The following is a 12,283-nucleotide window of genomic DNA, read 5'->3' as shown; positions in this document are numbered from 1 at the left end:
TGCATAGATTAAACCAGTGTTAACTAGGCCAGTAATGGCATCTACCATTGGTCGAAGGCCAAAGGGGGCCGACGCACAGCTCAATTAATGTATAGGTGGTACCGTCCAAAATGTTACGTTATTTCCTAATGTAGTGCACTACTTTTGACCAGGGCTCATAGGGCTCTGGTCAATATTTGTGCACTACATGGGGAAAGTGGCTCAGTGGTCTAAGACTGCATCTCAGTGCTAGAGGCGTCACTACAGGCAACCTGGTTTGAATCCAGGCTGTATCACAACCGGCTGTGATTGGGAGTCCCATAGGGCGGCGCACAATTGGCCCAGTGTCGTCTGAGTTTGGCCGGTGTAGGCCGTCATTGTAAATAAGATTTTGTTCTTAATGGACCTGCCTAGTTAAATAAAGGTAAATAAATAAAAAAAAACAGGGTGCCATTTGGACGTACAATATGAGATATATCAACCCCACTGAATTAATCTCCATCCACCTCAGTGTAAACCTCCCAATGGAACTCTGAATGGAAGCAGCCAGGCACTTAGGCCCTATCCCCCAGCCAATGCCTCTGTACACCCAGATTGATTTTTGATTCAACGGAGCTGGGCTCAGAAACCTGTGTATTCCAGTTCCCTATGATGGCCAAGCACACAGAGCCACTCTGGAATCTCACACAAAGGAGGATAGGCTATACAAGGAAAGGGGATCTCAATGCAGTTACCTTGGTAACGGAAAGATTGACTTTATCCTCTCACAGAAAGTAGGTAGCATTACCATTTCAGGCTGGCGATTTGCTCGGGGGTCTAAATTGAGCATGTGTGAGCAATCCATTTTATTCTTTGCCTCTACGTCTCATTTCTTCCTCTTTGATACAGGAAAGTGCTCTCACCTATGGAACCCCCCCCCTCCCCCAGGCAGCACACGTCTAGCTCAGGCTGAGGTGAAGTGTGTCGACTGTTGAGGCGAGGGAGGTAGCAGCCACTCATGTCTGACACACAATGTGCTGTTCTGCTGCCTTTGTCTGCCTCCCCCGCTCAGCTCAGCTCAGCTCAAGGCTCCAACAGGCAGTCTGGCTGAAAGAGGGAGCGAGAGAGAGAACACAGGAGGAGCGCTCTTCTCATTTAAACGCCTGGTCCCTTCAGCCTCCACCATCCACTCACACTAGAGATCCTTTTACCAACTACTGCTCCTCTCTTCACGCTGGCACCCTCCCTGGCCTGAACCTCTCCCCATGGTCAGCCAGCCCCCTAGCCTGGTCCCAGATTGGTTTGTGCTCTTGCCAACTCTTTGCGTTCATTGTCAAGCCATGTTTGGCATGATGGCACAAAGACTGACACTCAGGTTACCATCTCAGCTCCATAACACTTTGTCCGTCCTAGAAATTAGGATTCAAGGGTAGCGTAATGCTCCCTCCCCACACCTCTCGCTTCCATTGTCTGTTATTGGTGTATCATATGAATGCACACCTGCTGGCCTTGGTTACCTCGGCACGCTGTTCTCAGGACTTAATGTAGGGCTCTGGTTGTGTTCCTGGCTGTATGTTTATTCTGAAGAGGAGGACTGGGGGCTGAGAGAGAGACTGAAAGTGGCAAGCCAAGTGGAGACTGAGTGCTGCTACCTTGTCTGTCTGTTGTCTGGGGGTGGAAGGGGAAGCAGTCTCATTAGGATTGTAAATGCTGCCAGCTTTTCATATTGTTGTCGCACATTAAATGCGTACTAGACTCTTTGGGTCTAGCATCAAAGAGTGTCTGGGGATAAATTAATTTTGATTGAATCTGGTGGGTGGTTTTTCTCCCCCAATGAGTGCGCTAAACGGGGAGAGAGAGAAATGGTCTGTTGCATTTTGGAGGAGGTCAGTTTCAATGTGCTGTTTTTCTTCTTCTCTGTGTACTGTAGACACAGGCCATCTGGTTAGTTGAAGAGCTGGCTTTGGCTTCATCTTATTTGGCTGGATCATATGTTTTAACTAGGATTGCAAAGGGAAGTTACATTCAAGGTTTACCAGTAAACTACCAGAGTTTGGTAACTTTCATGGAATTTCACGTCATCTAGTGGCCTTTTTGGGTACTTCAGATTATCACAGGTGTCTGTCTCTGGCCCTTTGTGTGGCGTTATCACATGTTAAATATATAAAACAAGATTTTACAATATAATAAAAAAATCTGTAAAATATTATTCTGAATTATAACCCATCACCTTAGTGAATACCATTGGTGTTTAATAGGAGTGTTTCAACATGAAATACCCTTTATATTTTACACCAGGTGTTGCGTTAATGCAGAATTCTGTGTTTATAACACGGGAAAAAAGAACCCATAAGAAATATCTTACTGTGTTTTGAAAATGCGGATCGAAAATGCTCCTTATTGTCATTTCTGTTCGGTATCAGATTCATTTTGAGCTTCCATTACACGTGTAACGTTTGGAAATGTAGCTGGCTACATTCTTTCTATGATCAACTTTAGAAACATCATTTTTGCATAAAAAAAAAAACCTTTTTCATTGTAAGTTCATTTACTTGTGTAGCTGCCAGCCAAATAGCGTTCTGCTTCTGCTGTCATCTGATGAAAATGAATAGATTTTCTGCCGTATATGTTGCATTTCCTGTGAAGGAGAACTATAGTTACACGCCCCTGATCACTCTGTTGACGCAAGTAAACACTTGATTTTCAATGTAAAATGCAGGTGAGGTCTGCTTTTTGAAAATTGAGATTTCTGAAGTGTAACGCGACCCCTTACGCACTTGTTTATTTTACTAGCTATGTCAATATGTCTTGTAATTGTTTTGATGCCAAACTGGTGGCAGTTGTGAAAAAAGTACAAAGTTGGAAGCGTTGCAGAGTTAATTAAAAATAATTCCATTGTTTATTAATGCTTTTTTTCATTAAGGCTATTTTCTCTTTAACCATATGGTTTATCTACTAAACTTAATAATATTGCTGTGGGGGCTGCGTGAAGTCAATTATAGCTCTATAGAAATTTAAGATGTCAAATAAATGATATCTAGCTCAGGGCTCCAGCTATGCATTTGGTTTGCTAACTTCTTGGTTATATCAGAGACATTCAATCCCCTCCTGGATCAAGATCCCTGTTGCCTAAATTGTTTTGCGCTTTAAAGAAATAGTGCCCCGTTAAGTAATACCGTATACCCCCGGTATGGTACAGAAACGATATGACTGCATGGATACCACCCAACCCCACTGTATAGTGATTTGTAATTAATTTAGGGCATTCAAGATCTATGCAGGCTTTGTTATTGAATTACATGCCTTGTCTCCCCCCCCCTCTCTCTCTCTGTCTGTCTCTCTGTCTGTCTCTCTGTCTGTCTCTCTGTCTGTCTCTCTGTCTGTCTCTCTGTCTGTCTCTCTGTCTGTCTCTCTGTCTGTCTCTCTGTCTGTCTCTCTGTCTGTCTCTCTGTCTGTCTCTCTGTCTGTCTCTCTGTCTGTCTGTCTCTCTGTCTGTCTGTCTCTCTGTCTGTCTGTCTCTCTGTCTGTCTGTCTCTCTGTCTGTCTGTCTGTCTCTCTGTCTGTCTCTCTGTCTGTCTGTCTGTCTCTCTGTCTGTCTGTCTCTCTGTCTGTCTCTCTCTCTGTCTCTCTCTGTCTCTGGCTTTCCTTCCCTCTGCAGTGTGTGCTGTACCTCTGGTCACTCAAGATCAATCACCCAACCACACTCTTCCTCCTGCGAGGGAACCACGAGTGCCGGCACCTCACAGAGTACTTCACCTTCAAACAGGAATGTAAGTACTGTCACTGCAGCACGGCAGGTCACACCAATGAGGACAACCCTAATGTGATGTAACACTGCAGGGTACTACTTAGGGATCAAAGGACCTATCCAACCTAGAGTAGCAGACCTGCCTCTGCTCTGCAAACAGATGGCGCCTAAAGTACATGCTTAAAGGGGACCTTCTTCCCCCTAGCTTTGATGCCTATTGCTGCTCTTAGTGCAGTTGTATTTGTGGCTGCTGAGCTTGGCAACCGTTCAGTGATAGACAGACACCAGGATCAGGAAGCCTGTCAGTCATCAGATGTAACGTCTCATCATTCAGATGTCTTCATGCATAGAGACCATTTCTCCTATTCAAGGTGCAGACAGAAAGTGAGCTGCAGAGGCATGAAGAACAGCCAGCCATGTTGTTGTTCAGACAGTTAAACACAGAGCTGACACACCCACAATGTGTTTATAGAGGTGGTAGGTAGGTAGGTAGGTAGGTGGGTGGGTGGGTGGGTAGTTGGGTGGGTGGGTAGTTGGGTGGGTGGGTAGTTGGGTGGGTGGGTGGGTGGGTAGGTGGGTGGGTGGGTGTGTGGCATTGCATTCAAGTGGCAGCACAGGTGTGAGGCAATAGTATGCAAGTATCGGCAAAGATACAAACCCCACTTTGGCGGACAGGAAAGACATTGGCAAATAGCATTTAACTGACAAACACCCATTGGAAAGAAAGATGCTTGTCTAATTTCTTCATAATGAAAGCACTATGAAGCATGCATTTAAACTAATTGAGCAATGCCAGGCAGGCAGAGGCAGTTTACATAACTGATCTGTGTTGCCCTTCTCTTCAGGATGAAAGTAATACAAAGGGTCTGAAAATGTCTAGTAATATGCTTCCTGGGTCCTCAAACATTTCTCCAGCTGTTGTGAGATCTGATCCTCTGAAAAATTTGACTTGTAACGCCACGTGCGTGTGTGTGTTTCTCAGGCATTTTGAGAAGCGATGGGTGACCGGTCTAAGACGGTGTGCGTCCCAAATTGCATCATATTAGCTATAGTGGAATAGGGCATGGTTTCCCAAACTTAGTCCCAGTGTTTTTGTTTCTAAAGCGTGGTCTGGTTGCTATGGCAACACTGTGATCCACCCTGAACCATCCCACTGGGCACACAACATAATTTCAAGTGGGTAGTTGGGTAATATTCGGTTGAGACATTGGTCAATGAGAACCTATATTCACCCACTCAAAAAGACAGCCAAAAGTGTGTTGAATTTCCGATGTGTTATCGCAATTTCTTTTGCAACCATCTAAAAGCACAACCAAATTCCAATGTCTGTTTTTTGGTTTAGTTGTCGCCCCTGTTCAACACTGCATTGCACTTTCAACTATTTAAAAGCACAGGAAATTAGAATACACTGTCAGATATTTTATTCATTTATACAAAAGATTAATATGTTATCACTGTGATTCATCGAATAGCAGAACCAAATTACCTTGATTGCAGTTAACATTACATTAAAAGTACATGGCGCAAGTGTACTTAATACAGTGGGGCAAAAAAGTATTTAGTCAGCCACCAATTGTGCAAGTTCTCCCATTTAAAAAGATGAGGCCTGTAATTTTCATCATAGGTACACTTCAACTATGACAGACAAAATGAGGGGAAAAAATCCAGAAAATCACATTGTAGGATTTTTAATGAATTTATTTGCAAATTATGGTGGAAAATAAGTATTTGGTCACCTACAAACAAGCAAGATTTCTGGCTCGCACAGACCTGTAACTTCTTCTTTAAGAGGCTCCTCTGTCCTCCACTCGTTACCTGTAATAATGGCACCTGTTTGAACTTGTTATCAGTATAAGACACCTGTCCACAACCTCAAACAGTCACACTCCAAACTCCACTATGGCCAAGACCAAAGAGCTGTCAAAGGACACCAGAAACAAAATTGTAGACCTGCACCAGGCTGGGAAGGCTGAATCTGCAATAGGTAAGCAGCTTGGTTTGAAGATATCAACTGTGGGTGCAATTATTAGGAAATGGAAGACATACAAGACCACTGATAATCTCCCTCGGTATGGGGCTCCACGCAAGATCTCACCCTGTTGAGTCAAAATGATGAGCAAAAATCCCAGAACCACACGGGGGGACCTAGTGAATTACCTGCAGAGAGCTGGGACCAAAGTAACAAAGCCTACCATCAGCAAGGGCATTAAAGATGAAATGTGGCTGGGTCTTTCAGCATGACAATGATCCCAAACACACCGCCCGGGCAATGAAGGAGTGGCTTCGTAAGAAGCATTTCAAGGTCCTAGAGTGGCTTAACCAGTCTCCAGATCTCAACCCCATAGAAATTCTTTGGAGGGAGTTGAAAGTCCATGTTGCCCAGCAACAGCCCCAAAACATCACTGCTCTAGAGGAGATCTGCATGGTGGAATGGGCCAAAATACCAGCAACAGTGTGTGAAAACCTTGTGAAGACTTACAGAAAAAGTTTGACCTCTGTCATTGCCAACAAAGGGTATATAACAAAGTATTGAGAAACTTTTGTTATTGACCAAATACTTATTTTCCACCATAATTTGCAAATAAAATCATTAAAAATCCTACTTTGTAATTTTCTGGATTTTTTTTCTCGTTTTGTCTGTTATAGTTGAAGTGTACCTATGATGAAAATTACAGGCCTTTCTCATATTTTTAAGTGGGAGAACTTGCACAATTGGTGGCTGACTAAATACTTTTTTGCCCCACTGTGGGCAATTTATTGTACTTCAAAAATGATATTGAATTGTTTGGTTATCAATGAAACTAGGGTTGGGCTGTATCCAGATTTACATAACATCAAACCATCCTTCTCTCACGTTGGATTCACGGTATTATTAGTTTAATACAGAAGAGGGCACCAAGAAAAGCATTAAAAGGCCATTGGGTGTCTATTACCAGAATGCTAACTAAATTAGTGAATTTCCATGGAGGCTGCTGGCTAAATATGCTAAACAAGCACAAACGAAGATAATGTAATTGCAAAGACCAGCAATCCAGCTCATAAAGAAAAACGTTTGGGGACATCTACTCATTCAAGGGTTTCTTTATTTTTACTCTTTTCTATGTAGTAGAATAATAGTTAAATCATCAAAACTATGAAATAACACACATGGAATCATAACACACTACAAAGTGTTAAACAAATCTAAATGTTTTCTATATTTGAGATTCTTCAAATAACCACCCTTTGCCTTGACAGCTTTGCACACGCTTGGCAGTCTCTCAACCAGCTTCACCTGGCATGCTTTTCCAACATTGAAGGAGTTCCCACATATGCTGAGCACTTTTTGGTTGCTTTTCCTTCACTCTGCGGTATAACTCATCCCAAACCATCTCAATTGGGTTGAGGTTGGGTGATTGTGGAGGCCAGGTCATCTGATGCAGCACTCAATCACTCTCTTCCTTGGTCAAATAGCCATTACACAGCCTGGAGGTCCTGTTGAAAAATAAATGATAGTCCCACTAAGCCCAAACCATATGCTGGTTAAGTGTGCCTTGAATTCTAAATAAATCACTGACAGTATCACCAGCAAAGCACCATCACACCACATCCTCTATGCTTCATGGTGGGAACTACACGTACAGAGATCATCCGTTCACCTACTCTGCATCTCACAAAGACATGGCTGTTGGAACCAAAAATCTCCAATTTGGACTCCAGACCAAAGGACAAATTTCCATCATTCTAATGACCATTGCTCGTGTTTCTTGGCCCAAGCAAGTCTCTTATTGGTGTCTAGTAGTGGTTTCTTTGCAGTTATTCAACCATGAAGGCCTGATTCACAGTCTCCTCTCAACAGTTTATGTTGATGTCTGTTACTTGAACTCTGAAGCATTTATTTGGGCTGCAATTTCTGAGGCTGTCAACTTTAATGAACCTATCCTCTGCAGCAGTGGTAACTCTGGATCTTCCTTTCCTGTGGTGGTGGTCCTCATGAGAGCCAGTTTCATCATAGAGCTTGATGGTTTTTGTGACTGCATTTGAAGAAACTTTCAAAGTTCTTGACATTTTCTGCATTGACTGACCATGTCTTAAAGTAATGATGGACTGTCATTTATCTTTGCTTATTTGAGCTGGTCTTGCCATATTATGGACCTTGTCTTTTACCAAATAGCTATTTTCTGTATACCACCCCTACCTTGTCACAACTGATTGGCTCAAATGCATTAAGGAATTACATTCCACAAATGAACTTAACAAGGCACACCTGTTAATCTAAATGTATTCCAGGTGACTTACCTCGTGAAGCTGGTTGAGAGAATGTCAAGAGTGCAAAGCTGTTATCAAGGCAAAGGGTGGATACTTTAAAGAATCTAAAATATAAAATATATTTTGATTTACCACTTTTTTTGGTTACTAAATGATTCCATGTGTTATTTCATAGTTTTGATATCTTCACTATTATGTCAAAAAATAAAGAAAAACCTTTGAATGTGTAGGTGTCCAAACTTTTGACTGGTAGTGTGTGCGAGAGCCGCCCGTGCCTAAACGCAACCAAATATAAGCATTTTGAAGGAGATTTATCTTCTACTTGAATAGTTTCATCTGTGCCGCTGACTTAGTCTGGCTTTAATTAAAGTTTGCCTACAAATTAACAATTGATATGTTGGATTCATCTTAACCAAACATCTACATTAAAAAAATGGTACTAAATCAAGCTTTTTAAATGCACTTTAAATAAAGTTTTTAATATGATTTCGTCCTATTATTGAACATAGATTTTTGGTCAGATGGAGATGTGACTCCAACACATCAATTATTAATTTTATAGACCGACTGAAATTAAAGCCAGACTAAGTCAGTGGCACAGATGGAACTATCCAAGCAGAAGATGCATCTCCTTCAAATGTTATTTGGTTGACAACCAAACACAATTCAATATCATTCCATTTAAAATCATCCAGTGCGTAATACCCTGGGCCTATTGTGTTGTCTATTTTTAGTTGAATTCTGAGTGAATTTAAATAATAGCCGTTGATGACTTTGCAAATGCTATATAGCATAAATTATCATATTTCGGACTATGTGAGAGAAATATCTGGTCACATTTTAATTTGCTCTGTTAAACTTACCCATTGGAAGGACATTTGTAACAACCGTGAATCTATTTTGTTTTTTAAGTGGTGATCTCTCAACAATCATTCTCACGATAGCACATTGGTAATAGTCAGTGACAAATACTATAGCTAAGCAGGGCTTGGTTAAAACCCTGGAAGATGGACCAAAGGGTAGCTATAGATCAATTCTCCAGTAGGAGATGCTGCCCATCCTATAGTATTTTTTTTCTGATTGGAGATATAACCTTGAAGATCTTGTTTTTAAAGGTACAAATTCAACTTTTTATACAACGTTTGTGAACGTTGAAATTTGGTTACCATGATATAATCCTGTGGTTGAAATTTCAACAAGTTTGACTTTTTTTAATGTAGATTCCAAGTCACAATACGTGGACAAATTAAACTGAAGCAACGTTGAGTCAACCAGATTTTGAGCAGTTGGTTATTAGCGCTCCTCTCCGGAAGTCAGCCAGAAGCTCATGTGACTGACAACAGTTTAGCTATGGGATCCTTCAGCATAGAGCTAGGCAATATGGCCTGAAAATTATATCTAGATTTTGTTTTCAAACTTATGGCTGATTTTTCACAATTTCTCAATTGTTGTTTTTTAAGTGTTGTACAATTAAAGGTCAATTACACTGCGTTTCAAACAGTCGGCAATCAAGTTAATTCAAGGCTTGTAAAGTTTTACCTAAGTTAAATAAGCCTTCCACAACCACTAATAATTGAATTTCATCAAAGTAGTTGAACCATTTAAAAAAAAATAATAATAATCTGCAATCACTCATCTGGCTTTCAAGTATCTCTGTGAAAAATGCACATTTAAGTAGAACCATGCATAATGCACATTCACTAATAATGACTCACTTCTTGAAGCAGGCATTAGGCTGTAGAAAATGAACTCAGGCCTCATCAACAATCTCTCAAGCCGACGTGATAGTGATTAGCCAGCTAATCTTTGTATTTCAAGTTTAGCCAACTTGGATCTATTTGCTAGCTAACAAGGTTGAGTTGTTACGAACACACCCTTCTGTCTCCAACTGGTTGAAAAGCATGTTAGACTGTCCACTTTGTTCAGATGTTGAAATCAAGTGGCTTAACTTATTTCTCAGAATGATAACTTGGTAATTCCTTATATACCTGTGTTTTCTGCTTATTGCACACTTTATAAAACACAAACTAGACCGGTAGCATGAGTCTTTGCCTAAAATATTGCTAGCAGTACATGGTACCCCAGTAGGGCACACAACAAACTGAGCATTAATTTTCCAGAATCAATATGCATTAATACTCTTGTTTTAGTAGTGTCTACTCTACACACAATTTGAGTAGTTGAGACAACATTTCTAATGATAGCCTTTTTAATATCTCTCTTACATTAAAATAATGTCTCAATGTGTTTTGGTGTCCATATGATTGACTCTTTTGGACCAAACCTCTGCAAATAGCAAGTTGAAACCGCTTGTCAAAGAGGAAGATGGAATCTCTCAACTTTGTTGCTGTGCGAGGCAGGGGGAGGGGGCTCTTGATGTGTGTGTAAACCGTAGAGTAAGTGGCGAAGCGAGAGGTTTCACTCTTGCTAAAACTGAGACTTGTATCTGGTCATTCTATACAAATCTCTGGTGTAAATGAGAAGACTCAGAAGAGCGAAGGAGACGAGACCAACAATACAGCATGAGAACAAGCAGACAAACGCTCATAAAAACAAAAAAATAACAAACCTCGATTCTTGCGATAGGTGTTTTGAAATATCGCACAAAAACATACATTCTAATTAATTAGATATTTTGCCCAGCCCTACTTGGGCAGATGAATGGCTTTCACTTGATCGCCAAAATCTTTAACAGTAGACTCAATTAGATGGGCTATAGCCAAGACCCTAGTATTTAAAAGACTTGTTCTGGTTTGTCATTCAGCCTTTGGGTTAGTGTAAGGCTAGTGCAAGACTGATGAATTCCCTTATGTGCGCCTAGACAGGCCTCTAAACATTTTAACCATGTCAGGAAATATGAGTTCCATATAAACTGATTTCAAACCCTGAAGGTCAAATGGAGTGCGGTGTGGTTCTCTCTCCCTTCGCTACTTTAAAATAGTTTGAATGCTTCTCTCTCGCAATCATGGTACTCACTGATTATCTTGCTTTCCTTGGACTCGCAATGATCGTGGACCCTGTCCAGCACTAAGCATTTTAATTTAAGGTATTTTTTGGACTAGTTAATGAGAGAGGAAGGGAGGTTTGTTGTTAGGCCGAACTAACTGCTCCTAATTTACTGGCCTAATAAGAAACACTGCCGTTCTCTCACCTTATATGGACTTCACTTCCTCAACAGTCAGTTAATCTGACCTGTGGTAAGTGTTGTGCAAGACAAGTTACACTGAAAGTTCACCAACATCTGAAGTAAAGAAGCTTAAGCAATTATCCAGGAAGACACAACATCCGCTGCGGTGTAGCCAGTAACTGTTAAGATAGTGGTTGAACATATGTAGGTTACTAGTCCCAAATGGCCAGTGTGAAGTATGTGCCACCACATGTATGCTGTTGCTACTAAAGGCTGACAAACAAAACAACGAAACCCTCTGAAATACTAGGCTGTAGCTAATTGATTCTACTTCCTACTAAGTTATTTTGGCATGTAGACACGGTTAGTTTGACCTCTGTGACAATTGAATGTGGTACTGTCTCAAGTGTTTAACTAGCGCTAGTAGTTTCTCTCTGAAAGCAATTGTGAAGTTGTCTCACCTGTTCCATATTTAGGTAAGATTAAGTACTCTGAGCACGTGTATGATGCCTGCATGGAGGCCTTTGACTGCCTGCCCCTAGCTGCTCTTCTCAACCAACAGTTCCTGTGTGTACACGGCGGTCTCTCCCCAGAAATCAACTGCCTAGACGACATTAGGAAAGTAAGTTCACCTGGCACCTGATGAGAAAGTGGTGTTTGAGTCCACGTTTGCCTACAAAACCAAGTGTGGATACATTTGGTTGATTCTAATCAGTGATCGATCACGTGTGTGTGTGTGTGTGTGTGTGTGTGTGTGTGTGTGTGCATATGCACGTGCTCCACAGTTAGACAGGTTTAAGGAGCCTCCAGCTTTCGGCCCTATGTGTGACCTGATCTGGGCTGACCCAGGAGAGGACTACGGCAGTGAAAAGACAGCAGAACACTTCAACCACAACTCGGTGCGAGGCTGCTCCTACTTTTTCAGGTATGGTACTAGTTCAGCACTATGTGTCCAGTTTCAGATCTTTAAAAAATATATTATATTCAATAATACTGGCCAATGAAATCAAATGATACTGTTTGCCACTTGAATAGTTTCCATATCCTCTGAGTATCCAGGGATAGGTCTACATGATACAACAAATGCTGACACTACACATCCAAGTATAACTGATTTGAAATGGTTAAATTCCAGGCTGTATCACAACCAGCCATGATTGGGAGTCCCATAGGGCAGTGCACAATTGGCCCAGTGTCGTCTG

The 12,283-nt window shown here is 41.4% G+C and overlaps 1 protein-coding gene across 4 annotated transcripts in view; it reads left to right on the top strand.

Moving 5' to 3' along the window:
- The window catches only part of LOC135513887 (serine/threonine-protein phosphatase 2B catalytic subunit gamma isoform-like), a 45,783-nt gene that overhangs the window by 15,852 nt on the left and 17,648 nt on the right, over nt 1-12,283 (top strand). For all 4 annotated transcript variants that reach the window (XM_064936883.1, XM_064936881.1, XM_064936882.1 and 1 more), the window contains exons 4-6: nt 3,617-3,728; nt 11,558-11,703; nt 11,867-12,006. In XM_064936883.1, the coding sequence (XP_064792955.1) occupies nt 3,617-3,728; nt 11,558-11,703; nt 11,867-12,006 (398 nt within the window). The remainder of the gene's footprint in view (nt 1-3,616; nt 3,729-11,557; nt 11,704-11,866; nt 12,007-12,283) is intronic.

This window comes from Oncorhynchus masou, chromosome 25 (assembly GCF_036934945.1).
Source record: "Oncorhynchus masou masou isolate Uvic2021 chromosome 25, UVic_Omas_1.1, whole genome shotgun sequence".
Lineage (NCBI taxonomy): Eukaryota > Metazoa > Chordata > Actinopteri > Salmoniformes > Salmonidae > Oncorhynchus > Oncorhynchus masou.
Note: the sequence above shows the minus strand (reverse complement) of the source record. Positions and strands in the feature narration are given on the sequence as shown.